Source organism: Crocodylus porosus, unplaced genomic scaffold (genome assembly GCF_001723895.1).
Source record: "Crocodylus porosus isolate Cpor-Errol unplaced genomic scaffold, CroPor_comp1, whole genome shotgun sequence".
In the NCBI taxonomy this organism is placed as follows: Eukaryota; Metazoa; Chordata; order Crocodylia; family Crocodylidae; genus Crocodylus; species Crocodylus porosus.
In genome coordinates this window covers 96,869,217-96,891,625 of record NW_017728947.1, presented here as the reverse complement: position 1 = coordinate 96,891,625, position 22,409 = coordinate 96,869,217, and the positions used below count along the sequence as shown (strand labels likewise).

Genomic DNA, 22,409 nt, shown 5'->3' with positions numbered 1-22,409 from the left:
AGCCCAATGCTCCAGCCAGTTTTTCTATCCACCTTACAGTCTATTCATCCAGCCCATACTTCCTCAGTTTGCATGCGGGATGTTGTGTGAGAAACTGTATCAAAAGCCTTGCTAAAATCAAAGTACACCACATCCACTGGTCTCCCTACATGCACAAAGCCAGTCATCTCATCAGAAGATGATCAGGTCAGCCAGGCGTGACTTGCCCCTAGTGAATCCATGCTGATTGTTCCTAATCACCTTCTTCTCCTCCAAGTGCTGAGAAATAGATTCCTTGAGGATCTGCTCCATGATTTTTTCCAGCAAATGAGTTGAGGCTGACCAGTCTGCAGTTCCTTGGATCCTCCTTTCTCCCTTTCTTAAACATGGGCACTATGTTTACCCTTTTCCAATCATCTGGGACCTCTCCCAATTGCCATAAGTTTTCAAAGATGATGGCCGGTGGCTCTACAATCACACCAGCCTACTCCCTCAGCACCCTTGGGTGCATCCCATCCAGCCCCATGGACTTGTACATGTCCAGCTTTTCTAAATAGTCCCTAACCTATTCTTTCACCACTGTTGGCTGTTCATCTCCTCCCCAAACCATGCTGCCAGGTGCAGTAGTCTGGGAGCTGACCCTGCCTATGAAGACCTGAGGTGAAAAAGGTATTGAGTACTTCAGCCTTTTCTACATCCTCAGTCACTAGGTTGCTTCCCCCATTCAGTAAGGGATCTGCACTTTTCCTGATCCTCTTGTTACTGACTTACTGTTCTTCTGCCATACTTGCTAGTCTTCCTGCACATCAGGATGGTTTGTTTCTGCATACTCAGTCAAGGCTTCTTTAAGCCAGCTCTCCTGGACTGCTTTCCCCTCAGACTGGCTTCCCAAAGGATCCTGCCCATGAGTTCCTTGAGTGAGTCAAAGTCTGCTTTTCTGAAATCCAGGGTCCTTACTCTGCTGCTCTCCATCTTTCTTTTCCTCAGGATCCTGAATTCAATCATTTTGTATCACTGCTGCCCAAGTTGCCATCTACTAGTACATTCACCACCAATTCTCCCTTTTTGAGCGCAGCAGGTCAAAAAGAACATGACTCCTAGTCAACCACTCCAACATATGCACCAGAAAGTTGTTCCCAACACTTCAAAAACTTCCTGGATTGCCTGTGCACTGCTGTATTGCCCTCCCACCAGATATCAGGGTGATTGAAATCCTATTCCACAACTGTCCTTTGCAATATGCCTGGGTGTTTACCCACTCAGGATCAAGGTTAAAGTAATCTCCATTGCCCTGGAGCAAAGAAGATCCTTCCAGCTTCCTTCTTCATCAGAGTGTATTGCAACAGTCTAATCCTGAGGTAATAGACCCATGAGTTACAGTGGCCACGTCCATGCATGGCAAGAAAGGTCATAATCTCCTATCCATTTGCACTTGGTTAAAAAATGCTAACTATCCCCCTCTGAACTAGTAGATCTCTAAAATGACACCCTACTCTGCCTTCTACTGACCTTCAGACTAGCACAGTAACTTACCTCTCACTGCTCATGGATGGCACCATGCTCAGCTGAATGAGATATGCTGTAATCAATTACACAAGAATGCTTCTCTGACCAAGTTAGTCTATAAAGTGCCACCTGGCCCTGCCTCCTAGGTCACTACGGTAATATGAACATCAAAGACAAACTAGGGATATAAACTTCATCCCTAGATTACAAATGCTAATACAGTGATTCTCATCCAGGGTTCCAGGACAGCCTGGGGTGCCACCAGGTCCTTTGAAGGGTGCTATGAGGTATGAGGACATAAGCAGATAAGCTAGGCTCAAGCTTGTCTCTGCCTGGATGATCCACCACCCCTATTGCCCAGCCCCTGTGTAAGGAGGCAAGCACTGTAAAATATAAATTAGTTTTTGAAACTGGGAGCCACTTAATTCAAAGAAGTTACGAACGGGTGCCTCAAGTCCAGTGAGGGGTACCTCCAGTCCAAAAACATTGAGAATCACTGTGCTAATGATAGACATGCTCCTTGAATTAAAGGGACTGATGTTACCTCCACCATCTTCTCCAAATGCACCTCATCCCTGTAAGTCTTGCTTAAGCTGAGCTTCCAGTAGCTCACCCTCATCCTTGCAACAATGACTAGATGCTGGCTGAGGTACTAAGTTACAATGACGGGGTCACACAACATAGATGCATGCATCAGCCTAGTGAACACATACTACCCCTAATTCCTTATCCACTCTGATACAGTACTGTTTTGAAACAATGGACAAATACCTATGCTAAAGTAAAGCTGTGCCAATTTACATTAGTGGCCCTATCTAGCTACCTATCTACCCACCCCCAGGGCAGTAGATATGGCCCATACCTTCATGTCTAAGCATTGACTTTGATAGTGTAATTTATAATACTTAGAAGAATATTAGCAGTTTTAATTTAATTTAAACATCTTTTTTTTTAAATCACATTTAGGAAAACACCAATTCTTGCAAATGTCACCCCAAAATCTGCCAGTAACACAAATAAAATAGAAACTAGTGCCAATCAGCTCTATTCAGTGTAATGCCAGGTGCTGTTTCCAAACCATTTTTATCTGGTCCTCCTTTTTTTATGCAGCCCTAAAACACAGGATGCAAACTTAGTCATATACAGACCTTCCCAGCTTTGTACAATGTGCTCAGCCCAACTCAATTCTGCTAGAATAACACCTGCTGAATTCAACTATACTGAGAACAAGTGGGAAAAGAACTGGCATGAGAACTAATCAGCTGCAAGGAATGTTGACTCACTTGTGCCTGTCACATACACAGATATCTCAGATGTTGAATATGCACATATGTGAAAGATTAAATCAGGATATTTTTGGCACTGGATTTAAGATTCATATACCTTGATTCAGGCAGACCCACCCCCTAAGACCTAGCATGACTTCTCCATTCAATAATAGGCGAATGTTATTGCTACACAGTGATAGCAGATGAGACTAATGCAGGCAAGGCAAACAATTCCATATCTACCAGTCCTAAGGCTGTCACAGAGGGAAGGTACATCTGGCCAGTACATGAGCTTTACCCTGTGGTTCTTTTTTGAATGTCAGCAGACAGCAGCCTGGAGGTTGAGGGCCAAGGCCACTCTCTGCCCCAACCCCTGTGGGGTGGGTGAGACAGGCTAGTCGTATGCCCTCTGTCCATGGTGGCCTTGAGTTCTAGGGCTGTGCAAACCTTCGGTCGCTGATTCGATTCAGTGGAGATTCAGCCCAATTTGGTGGCTGAATCTCCAAATCCAAATTTAATCAGGAGACCCTTTAATTTCTCCAAATCAAATTGGAACCCTCTGAATAGATTTGGAGAGATTTGGAAAGATTTGATGATTTGGACATAGAAACAGATTTAAATGGGTTTTTTTGACATACCTCAAGGTACCAGGCAGCTCGTGAATGCTGAGATGGTGGGGTGGATGGAGAGTCCCACAGGAGCATGGCGGGGTCACCAGCACGCTCAGCAGCAGACCCAGAAGGGGACCAGAAGCACTTCTGGTCCCCTTCTGGGTCCACTGGAGAGTGTACCAGGGGCCCTCCTGGCCCCGCCCAGCTTAGCAGCCAGTGCCTCGTGGGTCTGAGGGACCACCCAGGATCCCCCCCGTGGCTGATTGCCAAGCCAGGAGGGTGCAAATGGGCCCCCAGTGTGCTCCCCAGTAGACCTGGAAGTGGACTGCAAGTACTTCTGGTCCACTTCCAGGTTCACTGCTGAGCACACAGGGTGGGGCCTCCCATGCTCGTGTGGGACACTCCATCCACCCCACCATTGCAGCATTCACAAGATGTGCATGATACCTTGACGTATGTAGAAAAAACATTTAAATCGGTGTCTGTGGCCGAATCACTGATTCTTTGAACCAGCATAGAATCTTCAAATTGAGATGTGGCCGAATCAAATTGGGGACAGTGATCCGAATCAATGAATCGAATCACTGCCCCTGATTCAGGCCAAATCTGAATCGAATATGGCCCATTTCACACACCCTTATTGTGCGACATGGGCCCCTCTCAGGAGACTCTGCTGCTCTGAAATCCCTCCTTCTGATGACTCTTCATCTCTAGACATCATTGATTGGTTTCCCTGTGGTCATCATACTGTCCACGTTGCATTTTGTCAGCATGTTCCTTTGTTTCCACAAACCCATCACATGCACACAACTTAATTTGGTTATTTACTGGTCTTCTAATTGGACTGTCCACCAAAACCAGAAATCCCAAGGCCTTTGCAGCTGGGCACTGTGACCTTGCCAATGCAGCAGAGCCCCTTATATCACATTATGGAATAATGTGGTACGTCATAAATTTGCCAACCTGCGTGCCTGCTAGCTTCAGACACAGTGGGCCTTGAAGAAAACTTTGTCACCAGCAGGCTTTAGAAACCAATTAATCCTTGCCATTGCCCTAGACCATTGTTCTAATTGATATCTACTATACCTACAGGCCAAAAGCAAGCCTCTAAATATCATTTTCTAGCCATCAATCCCCTTCTTGAAGGTCTTACACCTTCATATCATAAATGAAACAATCAAAGGAATTACCTGGAATGATTCATGAGATTGTGGACCTCCACCAGTCATCCCAGGAAAAGTCTGACAGCATTCATGATCAGAGGCTCCAACGGGCTGGATGTTGTGATGAATCCCTAACCGTTGTTCAAATGTCATCCATACCCACTCTGACTCAGCCTTTTGCCTCAGCGTTCCCTAACCCAGCAACAGGGTCCTAGCCAATCGAGTCTTTCATATTGGGGCCAAGGAATGTATGGCCCAAGATGCCTATTAAACCTTTATTCAGTATTCCCCAGCAGCATTCCACTCAGCAATCAGCAGCTGTCCAATTGTCAAGATGGATGTTTAGATCAGAGAAACATCCTACGATCAGAATCTTTGGGGACCAGACATATTCATGTCAATTTTACCCCCCTGTACAATGGGCAATGCTTTCCTCATTGTCCCAGATGGACTGCTCATCTGGGCTTAGTGCCATTGTAGCACCACCAATGCCCCTCTGTCCTGCAAGAGGCTAGAGAAATGCCAAGAGTCGGGGCTTTCCTGCAGAAACAGCATGCTTGGTTTCCATCAGGATGCTACCATTCTACTCCTTTTTCCAGATCTTTGCACAAATTCTGGGAATTAATAAAGCTACATTGTATTCCTACTATAAAAAGCTTAAAATAAATATCTAGTAGATGCAAAGCAAAACAAAGCAAAACGAACAAACAAAAGGATGATAATTAAAAAAAAAATGGTCAATCCAGCCTTCTCAATCTTTGGCATGGCTGAACTATTTGAGGCCCTGGAGGCAATGCTCCATATGATGCACCAAGGCTAAGTCACTATGCCCAGCTGCCGAGCCCTTGGAATTTCTGGTTTTGATGGATAGAGAAAATTAGGAAGTTAGGTAAATAACCAAATTAAGATGAGTAACGTGATGGGTTTGTTGAAACAAAGGAATATGATGACAGAATAGAACATGGACAGTATGATGACCACAGGGAAACCAATCAATGATACCCAGAAATGAAGAGTCATCAGAAGGGGAGAAACAATACAAAAGAAAGGATTTCAGAGCAGCAAAGGTCCCTGAGAGGGGGACCCAAGGCCACCATGGACAGAGGTCTCATTCACCCCATGGCTTGGGGCAAGCCTCGGCCCTCAACCTCCATGCTGCTGACTGCTGACATTCAATAAAGAACCACAGGGTGAAGCTCACATACTAGCCAGACATACCTTCCCAATGTGACAGCTTTAGGACCAGTAGGTAAAGAATCATTTGCATTATTCTTATCCGCTATCATTGTGTGTAGCAATAAAATTTGCCTATTACCAAATGGAGAAGTCATGGTCAGTCTGAGGGTTTGGGTCCACCTGGAACAGGGTATCTAGGTCTTCATTACACTGCCAACACATATAATAGATTTCAGGTAATGTTTTGAAAAGGACCTAACTAATTTTAAGTCTAAAGGACATAATCTCAAAAATCTTGTGTTGCCTTAAGATGTCAAATATGCATAGCTGAAAAATTACCCTTAAATCCTTTTCTCAGAAGTTACCTAGGGACAGATTTTTTAAGGGTATTTAGACTCTCAGTGTAATTTACAAAAGTGCAACCTCTGTTGAAATCAATGGCAGCTAAGTGCCCAGGCATTTCTCTAAATCCCACTAAGTGCCTATCTGCATCTTTCAGTACCAAAATACCCTTTGATCTTTAGAATCTCAAGATTAAATTAAATATAATGGGTTTTAGACTTCTTCAGGCCCTTTAGAAAGCAGTCCTCATATGGTTCTGAAAATATTATCCTTTGGCATTCCATCACACACGTATTCAAGCCATCACAAAAACTGATGCTTGCTAGGAATCTTGTTGGAAATCTGGTCAGAGAGGCCAAAGATGAGTTTTGATCATGGAGAATGGATTACCCTCTTAATGGCCATTTCAGGTGAGGACTATGGAACAATTTGAAGAGTGTGGCACAGAAAAATCACTGCAACTTTACCTGTTCTGTTCCTGTATGGCAAATCAATAAGAAACAATACCTGAAAACAGGCACCAAATTCACCTAGAATAGATCATTTTCAATTTTTTTTTTTTAAAGAACTACTTTGTATGTGAAGTTTGCCACAGTTCAGTTTAATAATCACTTTTTATTGTAGATTCATACTTCACAACCAAATAATTAACCTTGATATTTGTTTTGTGTCCTCAGGACACACAACTCCCATTGCTGTCAAGCAACGCTGAGCTAGACTGATGGAAGACTTTCTTGACTCTGTCATATTGACACACACAAGACACTTGGGAAATTTAAATATCTGATACGGTTTGCCTGTTGGAGAAAATGCTTCACAACATATTTTAAGAAATCTAGAGTGAGAAGTGGGGTCTTGAACCCATTGCTAGAATGAACAATCAAAGCAGACTAGATGTCGGTTAGTGTTTATCCTGACTAATCATCTCACTTATTATGCTGCTTTTTAAAAAATTTTACCACAGCATTATTGGGAGCTTCATTTTGGTGAAGAAGCAGTGGCAACTAGTGCAGACTCAATTAATCAAGTCTGCCGGAGCATGGTAATTACTGTGCTCCAAGAGACTCCAGTGTCATGTGTATCAGCGTCACCATGCTGAAAAATGGCAGCAGGAGCACTTTAACTAAACCTCATTCAACAAACTTCACTTAAGGCCCCCCCACTGCCATTTTTTAGTACAGGGACGTTGATACATGTGACGCTTCAAGTACTCTCGAAGCCACTCTAGTTAAAGCGCTCCCCACCCCCACACACAGACCTGGAGCACGTCAATTAATGCCCCTACTAAATAGAGCACTGATTCCCAAATGGTGTGCTGCACACCAGTGATGTGCTGCAAGAGCAATGGAAGTGTGCTGTAAGATTCCCCTGTGTGAGGAAGTAAATACTTTCCTCCCCACCTGACACCCTGAGCCTTCCCCAACCATTCCAGCAGCCTGCGACTGCTCCTCTGGGGACTACTGCTGCTGCTTCTGCTGCCTCCCCCTGCCCTTCCCCACCTGACAGCCTCTATGCCAGATCCACTCAACTCCCCACACTGCCAGCAGTGCACCCTGCTGTGCAAGGACAGATGCACAGACAGAATCATAATTTGCAGCCCAGCTCATTCCTTCCATTCCTCCCATGCCCCCAGGTCCAGCAGAACAGGCTGTGGGGGCAGTTGCCAGCATGTGAGACCCTTCAGGAGCAGCCTCAGCAGCAGGGGCACCAACTTAAGTGGCACCAACTAGATCACCAATTGTCAGCTTTAGCCTCAAGGCCTCCCGCCTCCATGTTTTCTGAATTAAGATGTCTCTCAATAATATTCAGCTGGGATACCACAACATTCAGAAACATTATGGAGGGGGCCTTTGAGGCAAAAAAGGTTGAGAGTAACTGGTAAAGAAATTAATCCTTTGCTTAAAGAAAGATATATTTGGTGTCATTTTCTTAACAATACATCTCAGCTCTGGCAGGGGAATGGATTAGGCAATTTTTTGAAATATACCTTTTCAGCAGGCAGGGGTATAGGGAGCTCATGGAGCACCTGGGTGGGGGGATGTGAGGCTATGCCAACCACAGTTGACTGGAGAGGGAAGACCCATTCTCCCTGCTCCCCGGATACATTGACATGGTGCTTCACTGCCTGGTTTCTATGGCCAGGCAAAGGCAGCACAGATTTCTCCTGCTACTGCAAAGTCTGGAGGAGGGGAGGTAGAGTGCTATTCCACCTACTACACTCACCTCCCACCCCCCAGACACACTGATTGGTATGGCACTGTGCTGCCTGGCTCCTACGGCCGGACAGTAGCACAGAGCTTTTCCTGCCATGGCAGACTCCTGGCATGGGTGGTGCTCCCTCATAGTCAGTGCCTGAGATGAGTTCCCCCTCACCCCACCCATATGCCCAAGTTATGCTACTGTTTTCCAGTGTAAGAGTAAAGCATGCCGCCAATTTTAGTCCAGAAAAAAGTGTGCCCCGGGTATCAGAAGCTTGGGAAACACTGGAACAGAGGGACTGAAGTCCTACTAGGTTGAGAGTCAGAAGATTAGGGGTCATAGTTGCCTGCGAGACCTTGGGCAAATCACTTTGAGTGAAATTCAGAAGTACCTTAGAGCTTAAAGTACAATTTTGATACAGTTTAAGTCCCTAAGACCAAGAGACAATTCACAAAAACCACACCTGACCCCCTCGGGTGCCTCAGACTCCACGGGTGCTTGCATTTTCACCAGAAATCTACTTAGAATGCCTAAAGTTCAGCTACTTGTGCAAACCTAGAGGCACCACCATCTTGGCTAAGATGAACATTTAGGTTCCAATCTCCCACCTAAAGTCATTTGGGAATCTGTAACTTGTTGTCCTGGTGCCTAAGTCCTCAGAGCAGTTCCATTTATAGGTGTGTTCCAAGCATGCCTAACACCAACTTAGAACTGAATTTGACACCAAAAACCATATTCATAATGGTAGTTATGTTGCACCTTTTATATAATAGTCTAGTAATTACAGCACTTGTCCAGGCAGTAGGAGCCTTATATTTTTTTATTCTTCTCAGCCACCAGGAGAAATCTCCCATCTCCCAAGAAGTTACTCTGGCAGACAGGCTATAGGCAAGTCTGGGATGTGGCTACTCCCCACCACTCCTGTTGTGGCCAGTCAACAAAAGGGATGGAGAGTAGCACAATCCCAACCTTGCCTGTAGCTCAGTGGTTATGGGAAGTAAAGAATGCAGATTTGATGCTAGTGGGAGATGCTGAGAAAGGACACCTGGGTTCTAGGCCTATTTCCTAGACAAGAACTTTAACCACTAAGCCAGTACACAAAAGGTGGACAACGATGGCAAGACCAACACCATGCCAGTCATTTGCAAGTAAAGGGAGAAACTTGAGCAGCTAAAGCTAAGCAGGAGTTTGAGTTTCGTATTCCATTTGTACATAGGTGTCTAACTCGTGCTTTTGGGTAGGCACTCCTCCGCAACCTAAGTTCGGGAGAAATGTAGTATTTCATGTACTTCCCACAATTTGTTCAGAATTTCCTACTGGTTGGCTTAAACATCACCCACTCAGACCTTTTTTTCTGTTACTCCATAGCATGCTCAACCCCCTTGAAATTAACACATTCAATCAATCAATTGGACAAACCATTTATTTTAGAAATAGACACACTTGTTGGTCTATTTTTGACAGCCCTCAGATCAATTATACTCTGGGATGCCTGCAGCTTCTCCAGCTTGATGGAAATGGAAACCAAGGATGTGACTGGAACAAATTTTGGTATATTGGTCAAGGAAGATCAAAGTCCTCCCTAGGCTTACCCTAGCAGAACCCATTTTCAATGAAGCTGGATTATCATCATCATCATTGTTGTCTGTATTAGTATTTAACATTAGTTCTTTTTCTCTTTTTCTTAATGTGAAATGCATTTGGCCGCCACATTATCACAGCATATTCTCTAATGTGCTATGTAAAAGAAGCAACCGATCTGAGCTGGAGGGGAGAATACATTGTTCATGTTATGCATCTTGGTTTTGAAAATGGCATCAAGCTTTGAGGAGTTTTCTGGAATTATATTACAGTGGCAAAAATACTGATTGATCCATTTTTATACACAGGGTCAACATTATGAAGAGGAAAAAAGGGCTTTAAGCCATGAAATAATTGCGCTCAATAATCATTTAATAGAAGCCAAGGTGACAATAGATAAGTTGTCAGAAGACAATGTAAGTATTTAATTATGGATGCCTCCCAAGGTCGTATATGAAAGCAAATTAGGCCACATAATTTATATAGAATTAAGGATTAATTTCCTATTCTTTACATAAAGTGTGACTTGTCAAATATATAATCAGAAACGTTGCTATGTTGGAAGTTTCTCATTACTCTATAATGTTAGCTTTTCTTACATTTTACTGTTGTGTTGTAATAACTGTTACTACTGGTCTTTATACCCCAAATTTGGAGAATTTAACTAAACCACATTCTATATTACTATAAACCAGTTTCAGCATACTTCCCTGAATCAAAGGTCCCAAGATAGTATATAAGCAAATCCTGCTCTGCACCTATCAGTGTCTGCATGCAAATTATAGTTATATGGGAATGAGCATGGCAATAAATAGTCACATGGCCATAAATTTGTTTCTGCTAATATAATTTCTTCACTTCCCAGTTTTTCCAATCATTGATTCCTAGAATAGGACTCTTAGGGTCTTGGTAGATGTTTCATTTATGTCACAATTCACCTGTTAGTCACACCATAAATAGTAATCGTGCCAAATGTTCAGGAAATTAATGGTGCAACCAAACTAGAAACAAGCCATATAATGTGTAATATCTTTGTGGCTGGTTTCTATCATGCCTTGAATTGAAAATGTGGCAGGGTAAAGCATCATAATGCAGACCAATGTCATGTGCATGGCTGAACTTTAAGTTTACCAGCTGACACAGTGACATCCCTGGTTCCTAACTGTCCACACCTCAAGTTAACATCCCTTCTCATTTGCACCTTGTGGACAGTGTTCCCTCTAAGCTGTGTGGTGTGCACAGCTGTGCAGGCATGCCTGGCAGCACAGCCTGAGCACTCCTGCGTGACTGCACGTGCCATGCAGCTTAGAGGGAACGCTGCTTGTGGAATGAGAAGCTGGGGATAGGAGAGCTACCCCATCATTTTTAGGTGCCAGAGTGTTGAAAGCCCATCAGCTGAAACACTCCCCATACATAAGCAGGCCTGAAGGTACATACATAGTGCAGCCCTGCACCATTAGGCTTTCAGCCTGCTGCCACACAGAGAGCCTATCAGCACACTGTCAAATTGAACGGTCACCACTGGAAGCCTAGCATGAGGGACCGGTTTCCAGTGCCATGCTTTATTCGGCACCCTTTGAATGTTTAAGTGGGTAAGGAGCCTGGCAATGGGGACTGAGTCTCTGATGATGGGCTCCCCCCTGTGTCAGGGCCAACCTGGAAGGTAGCCTCAGGCTTCACCTGCCAGCTAGTTCTACACTCCCCTGGTCCCCTTATGATCTTCTCCCTCTTTATGCTCATCTGCCATGCCTTCACAAAAAAAAAGTTTCTGGAAGAGATGTCAGAAAAGGAAAATCCAGTGCTAAGGCTCTGGTGCTCCCTCTACCACTTTTACTCTCGCAGTTCTAATCATGGCCGTACAGGGTAAGAATCTTGGTCCCCAGCTGTCCCTATAGACATACCCAAGCCTCAGTCCCTGTTTACTGGATCTTCTGACTGTGCTTGTTTCAGTCTCAGGTCCCTGAGGCTTCAGCTTCACATCCTTGGGTCTCAGTTCAGTTCCTCTATCCTAGCTCTGGATCTCAGCTCCATGGCTCGGCCCCCTCTAGTTGGGCCTCAGCCCTGTGGCTTTGGCCCCTCTCCATTCCAGCTCATTCCTTGCCAGAAAAAAAACAAAAAGAAAAATGGCACTATACAAAACACTCAGCTATGCAATCTCTTTCCCACCTCTCACAGCCACTCCTGATCCTCCAATGCTAATAAACATAACAGGACCTGCACTGGGCATATAACCAGTTCTCAACAGAAATCCCAACCCCCTCCACCCTGGGTAATGTGAACAATCCTCCATCCAATACTCCCCACACTGGGTGCACTCACTCCCAGCAGGCAGTAGGACATCTTCTTCTGACCAACTCAAGTTCTTTCTGTCTTGAAGAAGATTTCTGTTCTCCTCCACAGCCAGGGCCAGAATGTCCCTCTGCCCTGGACTCAAGCGCAGCCTCTCCCCTGCTGGTCATCTGACCTGCCCTTCAATTAACAGGGCCCAGATGCTGAAGCCGGTTTAACTGTGCCGGTCACACCTCCTGTTCCTTGCAGCTAGATGTCTGCAGGCAGCAGTTACTCCACTGGCTCTATATTACTCTTTCCTCTTCCTTCTAGTAACAGAGGGTAGGGATCTCCTGTTACACCACTCACCTTTGCCACAGTTGGGGATCTGATGTATTTTATCCCGGATCCTAAAAATTGCACATCCTGTCTTTGCACATGTGCCATGGTAGGATGCACAACTGCTGGGATCCAGGATAAAATTCATCTGATCCCCAACATGCAATTAAATCAATGTCTGCCGGGGGGGCCAACATCACTAACCAACTCTTGCCTGAGAGAGGATTATATATGATTGACTCATCATCTTCATCATTGAGAATTTAGGTTCCAAACTCTGAAATCCAGGTTATAAATTCGAAACTTGGCTCCAGAATTTTTCCTTGGGGATAGTTCCTTGTATAATTCTTTATCTCCCTTTACTGTAAAATGAACACAGAATATCCTTTTCAACTGTCACCAGGCATCTCTTTACACACTGGGGAATTAGCATGTATTTGGAAAGGGGCAAAAAGGTTGTGAAATTGTTCCATTGTACATACTTAAAAGGCACTGGCAAAGGGAGAAAGACTGCACGTTTTAATACATTATAATACCACTTCCTAGCTAGAGGTATTAAGCAAAATATTTATATTACAAAAGGCATTATATTCTCATTAGTACTCTTTAGTGCCTTGCATTCAGTGTTTTATATGCAAGCTCACATGCTGATTTCTGATCCTTAATCATGTGAACTTCAAGAATACCCGCATTGATTTTAACAGAAAAAAACATGTAACTAGCATCTTACCAATAGGAGCATGGAGCCCACAATCTGTCCCTGAATTTGTAACACACTTAGGGTATAAGAAAATATAGGATAAATGCATTTGATAGTTTAACATCTGTACTAAAAGAACTATGTAATTACAATACTCTAACTCGGTTTCGATGCACTGGTACAAATCCAGAAAAATTCCACTGAAATAAATGGTATTATTTCAAAAGTCCAATGAAATAGATATTCCCCTGCCCTCATCTGCATTCTGGAAACTCCACTGGCATCAGTAGGAGGTATGAAGCATTGTGACAGAATTAGATCCAACATGTTCTAAGCTGAGTTCTCAGTTTTCACAATTTGAAAAGACACCATGGATTGAAACAGAACATGAAGCAATCAGTTGCTGCTGCTGCTTTTGTTACTATTCAGCATTCATGTTATTATTGAGCTAGAGGATATGGACATAAAAATAACTAACGGTTGGGTAAAAGCAGGAAAAAAATTAGTTCATATCAGGTGGTCTGTGATAACAGTAGGCTGTTTCTCTGTAGCAAGTCGAAGTTATCCCATCATAATTTACTCTCTGTTGAAAGCAGGGGAAATTACCCTGGTCTAGCTTTTACATACCATGGGATAGTAATGTACAACCAAATAGTTCCCACACAGCCAATGATGCTCTGAAGTACCATCCCTCTTTCCTTTTCAGTAACTTGTTTGTATTCCATGTGCTAAGATTGAGACCCATAAGCATTTATTTCCTTGTGCCCCAGAATGAATCACAACAAAAGAATTCTCCCCAAGGTTAATGGAGCAATGACAGCTAAGAGATTGTGATTGAATTTGATCAAATGTGCTCTGATAAAGATCTACCCCATAGATCTTTAATATTATAAGCAAAGATTAACTGGAAATGCTATTGAAAAATAGAACTTTACCTGTAAGGGTATTTATATCCACTGCTATTTCTTCAGTGGCTGATATTTTCCCCATTCCCCTGAATGCCACTAATGAATGATACCTAAGCTTTAGCAAACATGTGAGGGAATGTGAGAGAAACCTACTGATCAATTATTGCTCTGCTTGCACCCTTCTGGAGCTGAATTGAATTAATGTTATATTAAAGGATATGATTAATTCCAATGAGGTCATGTATGCTTTCATGTTGCGAACAAGATACATTCACTACATTCAACTTACATGTGATTTTCTTTGTACTTTTTTTTAAAGATGCTAAAAATAGTGTCAACATTGTATTCTGTGCTTGCCATGGCAACATCTTCACAGAGGAGGAAATGCCCAGTCTTGAATTAAGAGATGAGCCTTTGGAGTGATTTCATTCTTGCTTAATTATTCCACAAGGAATTTCTATTGGCTGTCTGTGTTTTTATATTTTTGCAGGAATGCACTCAGTTTAAAATATCCATGTAAAATATGCCAATATCATATGCATATGCAACAGAGATTTTGCTTTTAAATTCAATGTTTGGATTCCTACTGTTTGCATCTGTTTTTTTAGAATAGAGATCCCATTTACTAACATAAAATACAACAACAAATTTATTAGGGTGGAATTTATTTACCCTCCCCCAGCCCCCAGCTATGCATTAGAGACAGGCAATGGGGTGTGTAGAGTAAGCCAAAAAGAAAAGTAGATAATGCAGCAATAATTTGCAAATAAAGGCATTTGAAATTGTAAATGTCAACATGAAGCAAGTAAAATGTGGATGTGCTTTTCCCATATCTCACAGCAAACTGAACCCCCAAACATCTTACAGAGCCTGCTTTTCCAGAACAGCTAGATTTTTTTCAAACAATAGAATTCACAAAAGAGACTCTTCCTGCCTTTCCTTTTCATAGAAAATGTGCATTCATTTTCAGAAGAATAAATGGAACCAGAAAAGTCTGTCTGCTCTGAAAAAACAATGAAGCTATTTTAAACCTAACCAGATTTTCTTTACAAACACTAATAATGTCTGTGCATTTGTGTGGCCTGGTGCCTCAAGGTTTTTAATGTTTTCTGTACCTCCGCAATGCATGTCTATAGAGCCTATGTTTGAAAATAGGTTTTGTTTTTAATGACATCTTACCAGAAATAAGACATGTATAACTTGCATCCCAGGGGTCCTATAGCTGCTGCAGTGGAGGGTACAGCTGGATATAGTAGGGTTGCACAAAGCAAGGCTGAATATTGAGTTAAGCACAGATTTCGGTACTGAATTCCTCCATTAAACAGGCTGCAGGAGCCATTCCACCACAAAAATAATGTAACAAACTTGTTTTAAATTTGCTTTTTCCCTGTGTGAAGTTCTCTTGGTACTTCCTGATCCACTAAAGACATCGAATAACTATGCAATGATATTTATGATATTTGCAGAGTTGCATTCTGCAGTGCATTTAATGAGCCAGGAAGTATCTCGTAAAGACACAAAGGAATGTTTAAAACCTGTGGTAAAACTCTGTAAACTTCCCTTACAGCCTTATGAGACTGTTTCAGATATTTCAAATATGGTCTCCAAGTGCTGCTTTAAGGGGATGTTCAGTAAAGAACATTTGTGCTTTACTGGTATTTCCTTTGCAATATAGAGCTTGCCTGTATATTGGTACCCTTAGTCTCTCAGGTATATTTACTATATAATCCTGAGTTCCTCATGGTAAGTACCCACCCCATGCTCTCAAGCTGTTCTTGAAGTAAAACTGTTTCAAAGGTTTCTTTCTTGGTCATTTTATTCACCTTTCCTTTCGTACCCTGGGGGGAGCTAACATTTTGGGACTATGCAAGGAAAGTAGACCCGTAATGACTTAGAAATATACAGTATGGTCTTCACTTTCCCAGAGTAAGCATACAAGGATTGCCAAGAAATGAGAGCAGGAATCAATGCCTCAGGCTAGTTGCAAATGTAAAAAACAGGCTTTTTTTGTTTTTTAGGAGCTCTATAGAAAGGACTGCAATTTAGCTGCTCAGCTGCTCCAGTGCAGCAAGAATTACAACAGGGCACATAAGCTTTCTGAGGTAACGTGAACAAACTTAATGAATATACAAAGAAATAACGTTTCTTGACAAACAGGCTATTCTGTGTGCATCAATCCCAAAACCCATTTGCATTTAAATCATTGGGTTTTCTATTTCCTTTAAGCAACAGGAAAGACTGACTATACCTCTTAATTTTCTGTGCAGTTGAGGGATTGTTACAAAATCTCAGCTTCAGATAAAGTGAGCGATTCTCCCTTCTCCAAAAGCTCTGGTATGGATTGGAGCAGGCCTGCACGAACCCTATTGAAAATCAAAGGACTGAGAATGCTCAGACCTCTATCATGTAAAATGATAAAAGAAAATGAAATCCTACTGCCGCCAAGGCTTTTTTTACACAATCAGTTTTCCTCCTAAAACTAATCCCAAGCCCATCCACTCAATTCCAAAAATCAATTTTAAAACAAATGAACAGGGAAATAAAATACTTTTTTTCCTAAGGAGAATAATATTTAATTTGCAAGGTAGAAGTATTGGTTAAATTAGTTAGTTTGCCCCAAACCTTCTGAGAGAAACTGATCCTCTAAAGCTGAGCAAAACGGGTACCAGATCATTGCCAGGAAGGCATTTTATTTTATGTCATTACACAAGTGAAAGCAAACGCTAGGAAAAACCGTGGATACATTCACTAGCTTTCCACAATGAGAAGTGTAATTCTGGCCTTACCAACTGAGGTTAATAACAATACTGACAAGTCACGCAGGAAGATCAGGTTTCACTGCAAGTCTTTACGGTGACCTCTGAGATACTTTGGAATTACTCCCATTCTGCCAGTTGACTTTACTGGAAACAGAATTAGGCCCTCAATTAAGGGCCTGTTTTCACAGCAGACCTTCTTGGAAGGTATTTTAATGAAACAAGCTTGTGGGATGCTCTTACATAGTAGGCAGTGCCTTCAAGATGCATGTTCATGGCAGAGGTCACCAGTATTAGGACACTGACTCTTTTTTTCTGCTTCATCAGCTCAGTACAAAACTAAAAGGAAAATCTACAAATTATTTCTAAATCAATATAAGGTTTTGTGGTATTGAATAAATCTGTTAATGGAAGGTGAATTCACATTGTCTGATCAATAAGGGCAATGACCAGAACAGAGCCAGAGCCTCCAGATCATATAGTGACCTGATCCTGCAAACACTTTCAGCAGGGAGTAAAGTTTACTACCAAGAGTAGAACACTGTTTTCAAAAGTCTTTACTGGGACTGCTCTCAGGAGTCAGAACTACCTCCTGTAATAAATATTCACAAGCTCTGAAAATATTTGGGCCCTGAAAGTACACACTGATGAACTTAGTCAAGAAATATTCAAGGGTTGGTTTTTTTCCCATCATTTCCAAAAGCTGGGTCACCCTTTTAATTCAAGAGGCAAATTCTCAATTTACTACTCGAAATATCTGTTAATTCAGAAACTCTGAGTGTATGAAGTAAGGATCATTAAGTAAATGGATATATTGCAAAACTTTGAAACTGTTTGACAAACTATGGATAAATCATGGACCAACATAGTTTATATAATTCCATGAGCTGTAGTGCAGTGTATTTATTACTAATATTATATGAATATCATTTTACCAATACCAACCCCAGTATCCAACACCCCAAAAGGAACAATTATTTTCTTTAAAACACTTAATAATAGAAATAATATGCATAAAATAGATCAAACAGTAGTGTAATGATTGTTCTTTATGCTCATAAAAATCACTCCTACCCTATATAATAGTTTAAATTTAAATGTGAGTTTCTTTTGCAATTCTGACCACACCTTTATGGTGATTTGTATTGGTTTGGCCTTGCAGTTTGTTTATTCAATCTTTGTTGCATCTGTAGCTACTGTTACTAATATTGTTGTCTGCCAGAGCATCAACAATGTTGCATACTCTTATTTCAAATGGAGGATACATTGTTTAAATTAGCAATGTCTGAATTAACCTAAAATATCATGGGAAGTAGTAAATAAAAAGGACTCTCATCCTACACCAAACTAACTGTCCTGTCATTTCACATCATGTCATATTTTGACTGCATTAAGGCTTCTGGGTTAAACCAACTGTAAAAACTGTGAAGTGAAGCTGAAAAATGAGGAACCATCTGTTATATATAATGGAATAATTATCCATAATGGTCACTCTCAAAACTTTCTTGACTTAGAGTAATCAAGATGTTTAGTTCAACAATTGTTATATTCTTTAAGCTCTGTATGGCAACATTATTTAGTAATTGAACATAATTATAAGGTCAGTCGCTACCTGTTGATTATAAAAGAGAAGAGAAATTTCTGGGATTATCTGGTTGTAAAAGTGTACCTTAATAACAGTGGGAGATGCTAAAAAGAAACAGTTAGGAGTCTGCTAACAAATCAAAGGGATAAATTTTCAGTTGGTGGAAATCAGTATTGCTCATTGATCTCGATGGAGCTACACTGATTTACACCAGCTGAGGAGTTTAACCTGAACATTTTCTGAAAACTCCTGAATGGAGATTCCCAGGGACAGCCCCTATATGGTATTTTAATATGTCCACTTGCAGTCACAGATAGACTCTGGAAATTATTGTAGGGGCATTTGAAGAGGAGAAGAAGAGAGCCGATTCTTCACTCTAACAGGGGCCAAGATACCCCTCATATATTCCAGCTGCAGTCTGCACCTATGGGCTGAGAAGTGCTGCTATAGAATATAACTGGCCATCTGGACTTTTAAAATTCTGTAGCCAGGACCTCTCATTCTTTTTTATATTCAGTCAAACCTTAACTTGTATAGGACTTTTTCAGTTTCACAGGACTCTCCATAATGGGGAAATACCTGAAAGTTTCAGAACTTTTAAAAATGTGCATAGATTTCTTGTTGTTTAAGAACCAGTTTCCCCTCTCATCAAATGAAACCAAATGCATTAGCAAATTAACCCTATGTATGGAATTGTATAAGCATGAATGAGACAGCCTTACTGATTTTCCTCCTTTTCTCCTTCCCCACATTATCCCTTTATGTTACAGCTGCCATCTGACTTTCAGGAAAGAGTCAGCATCCATCTGGAAAAGCATGGGTGCAGCCTTTCTGTACCTCTCTGTCACCCATCATTCGCTGATACCATACCAACTTGTGTCATTGCTAAAGTGCTGGAAAAACCAGATCCAAACAGCTTGTCCTCACATTTGTCAAGCACATCTACAAGAGATCTTGCTTTTCAGGACACTGCTGGGAAGCTTGGGCAAAGGCCCCAATACAAGTCTGACATCTATTGCAGTGACACAGCTCTTTATTGCCCTGAGGAGAGGAGGAGGGAGAGGAGACAGAGTGTGGATATGCAAGTGAAAGATGTAGGGTTTCTGAGATCCCAGAACTCTACTGACAGCACTGTAGAAGAAGATGGCTTCCATTCCAGCTTCTCTCATGAAGCCTTCCCAGAATACGTTACCTCTTTACCAACCTCCAGCTCCTATTCCAGCTTTAGCGTTACATCGGAGGAAAAGGAGAATGCCCAGGCCAGCACTCTGACAGCCTCTCAACAAGCAATCTACATGGGCAACAGAGAAGAAATGTTTGACAGAAAGTCATCTTCAGGTTACGAACATCAGGGAAGTCCTAGGTTTGCCAAGTCCAAACCTGTGCAGCACATGGAACTTGCTGATGACAATGACAACTCTCCCACTTTTACTCGGACTCTGTCTCCTTATGCAAATGAGCCTTTCCATTTCTCAGCCATAACTACGCAACAGGTGTTGGCAAGTCAGAAAATGAGGAATGAGTGCAGAAGCACCCATCTCTCAGAAGAAGACTTACCCAGTCGGTGGAGGCAGCTGAGTGCAGAGGACATTGGTGCATATTCTTATAGGAACACTGGCAGGCTGTCCCCCTGCAGTTTTTCAGAACAGTACTACAGCAGTCCAGTCAAAAAAACTGATAGCCGAGCAAGCCCCATCTATGCCAGTTACAAAGCAGACAGCTTCTCGGAGGGAGATGATATCTGCCAAAGCAGACTTGTGGATTCTTGCTTCCTGAGAACAGACAGTGGCCTGAATATTGACATCAGCAGTAGCTGTAAACAGGACAAGTTACCCTCTTACAAAACAAAAGAATCAAGAGACCAAAAAAATGAACGGATAACGGTCCAGTTGTGCAGTAGCAAAAATATGGAAAGTAGCCCAGTGTTGAAAAGGGAGTATGTCGATGTAAGCCCAAACAGCTCGGCAGAATCTCTCAATCAGAGTTCAATGGAGGCTTCAGAGATCCATCAGTCTTCCATGGAGCAAGGGAGCCATTCAGGCCTTCACAGCAAACAGCAGCAGTTTCAACGGACTGGGAGTACAGGTCTGAGTCGGAAGGACAGCCTTACAAAAGCACAATTATATGGAACCCTTCTAAATTAACCATCTTCCAGAACTGCAATAAGAAAACAAACAAGCACCATTTGATACTTCTAGTGAATGACCAGGTTCTAAGAAACAGGATTATTATAAAATATATAGTCCTAATGGTACTGTAGGTTTGAAACAAAAACCTGTTCAAAACACGTTACAATTTTCACACACCATCCTGTCCATCTGGGAGACTACCCTTCCCCCTCTTTTATAAACCTGAAATATTTTTATAAACAAAATGGTATTTATTAGACTCTCCTTAATATCAGCTATTTGAGCAGTACTCTTTTCCCTTCAAGCAGGTTTCTTATTTATTTTTGTGCATGAGGCCAGCTGTGCCTAAAGTCTTGGAGGAAAAGGGTTACATCATTATTGCGGTGACAACAAATAAACCCGTCAGATAAAATAGCGTGAACTCCGCGTCCTGTGAAACTGAAATATACGAGAATGGTGAATTCAAAGAAGTATATTTTTAAAGGAGAACAGAAATGTAACCTAAGTTATTTCATACAAATGTATCTATGAGTGAATAATGTATGCACAATGTGATACAAATATTTTGTTCTTTTACTTCATTGTGTTTCTGCTTCCCTATTTTCCCCTTGTATACTACCTCAAAAGTAATTGAGGGTTTCTTGTCACATATTTTCCGTAGGCTTGCATTTATATGGTCTAAAATGCATGTGGTGTCATAATTAGTACTGTATTTTGCATTACTTAATAAAAGACACAAATGGAAACATTTTGATTTTTTTTCTCATTAAAGTATATCCTAAGTAATGCAATTATTGACGGTCCTTTTGCCTGGGGTCAAGCAAGAGAAGAAATCCTACTAAATTCAGTGGCAGCTGAAGATGCCAAGTGTGAGGCTGTTTAGCATCTCTTGCTATCAAAGGATCAGGCTCTATTTAGCCTTAAAGAAAGGAAAGCTATCACTAAGATAAAATCTTCACTGATTGCATATATGGTATTTTCTCTGTTTGCCTTTCATAATAATCACAATAAAAATCTGAGGCAAAGATGGGTTATTATTTCACAAAATAATGGATGGATAGAGCAAGATCAATTTCAGTACAGACGGAAGAAAATGGGTTTTAAGTGTTTAAAGAGCTCTATTATCTCCAACCAAATGACATTCCCAGAGACTGCTTCTAGTTCATGATCACTGTAGGGTCTTGAGATCACTGACCAGCTAGATAAGCCCAGTAGCAAAAGAATTCAGAGTTGAATTGAAAGTATGGTTTAAATTAGCAAAATGCAGCCTTGCAATGAAGACACAGTCAGTTGCACACAGCTCTTCCAAACTCGTCTGTTCTAAATGATATTTGAGAGTGATTTTTAGCATATCGATTTGCAATTTAATCCTATTCAAACATACCTTTCAAATGTTGCCCTCCATTGATTTCAAAGGGAGAGGAACATATACCTCAGAGAGACAATTTTGGTCCTTATTATCCATTTGCACTTTGATAATACAATGTGATTGATAGTTCACTGTGCACTTGTAACGCACACAGTAGCACAAGGTGAAACATGATTTCTCTTCTCAAAACTTCCCCTGCTTATGAACCTATGTCATGAACTCACTTATAACCTCTTAAAATTTCTTTGCAACTGGCATTTTCCATTACTATTCAAACCAAATCAGTATTTTTACAGATACATATATTTAAAGACATGTGTCGCATCCATATCACCTCCCTCCTGTACCTAGGACAACCTCCAAGAGTTCTGCCCACTTGTTCCCACTTCATCCAGGCCCTGCCTGACAACTAGGCAAAGTACACAATTTAAAGGATACTTGAGTTACGTGCACAAGAACCATTTTCCTGAGACAGAGAGCCTGCGAGAGGTGTTAGGGTATGTCCTTAGGTCTCTATCAAACTGTCTGGT

The 22,409-nt window shown here is 41.7% G+C and overlaps 1 protein-coding gene across 3 annotated transcripts in view; it reads left to right on the top strand.

Annotated features, from left to right (window-relative positions):
• BEGAIN (brain enriched guanylate kinase associated) overlaps positions 1-21,256 on the top strand; it is a 267,639-nt gene extending 246,383 nt beyond the window's left edge. For all 3 annotated transcript variants that reach the window (XM_019552520.1, XM_019552521.1, XM_019552523.1), the window contains 3 exons: positions 10,134-10,241; positions 16,059-16,142; positions 19,152-21,256. In XM_019552520.1, coding sequence (XP_019408065.1) covers positions 10,134-10,241; positions 16,059-16,142; positions 19,152-20,525 — 1,566 coding nt within the window. In that variant the 3' untranslated portion in view covers positions 20,526-21,256. The remainder of the gene's footprint in view (positions 1-10,133; positions 10,242-16,058; positions 16,143-19,151) is intronic.
• The last annotated feature ends 1,153 nt before the right edge of the window (positions 21,257-22,409 follow it).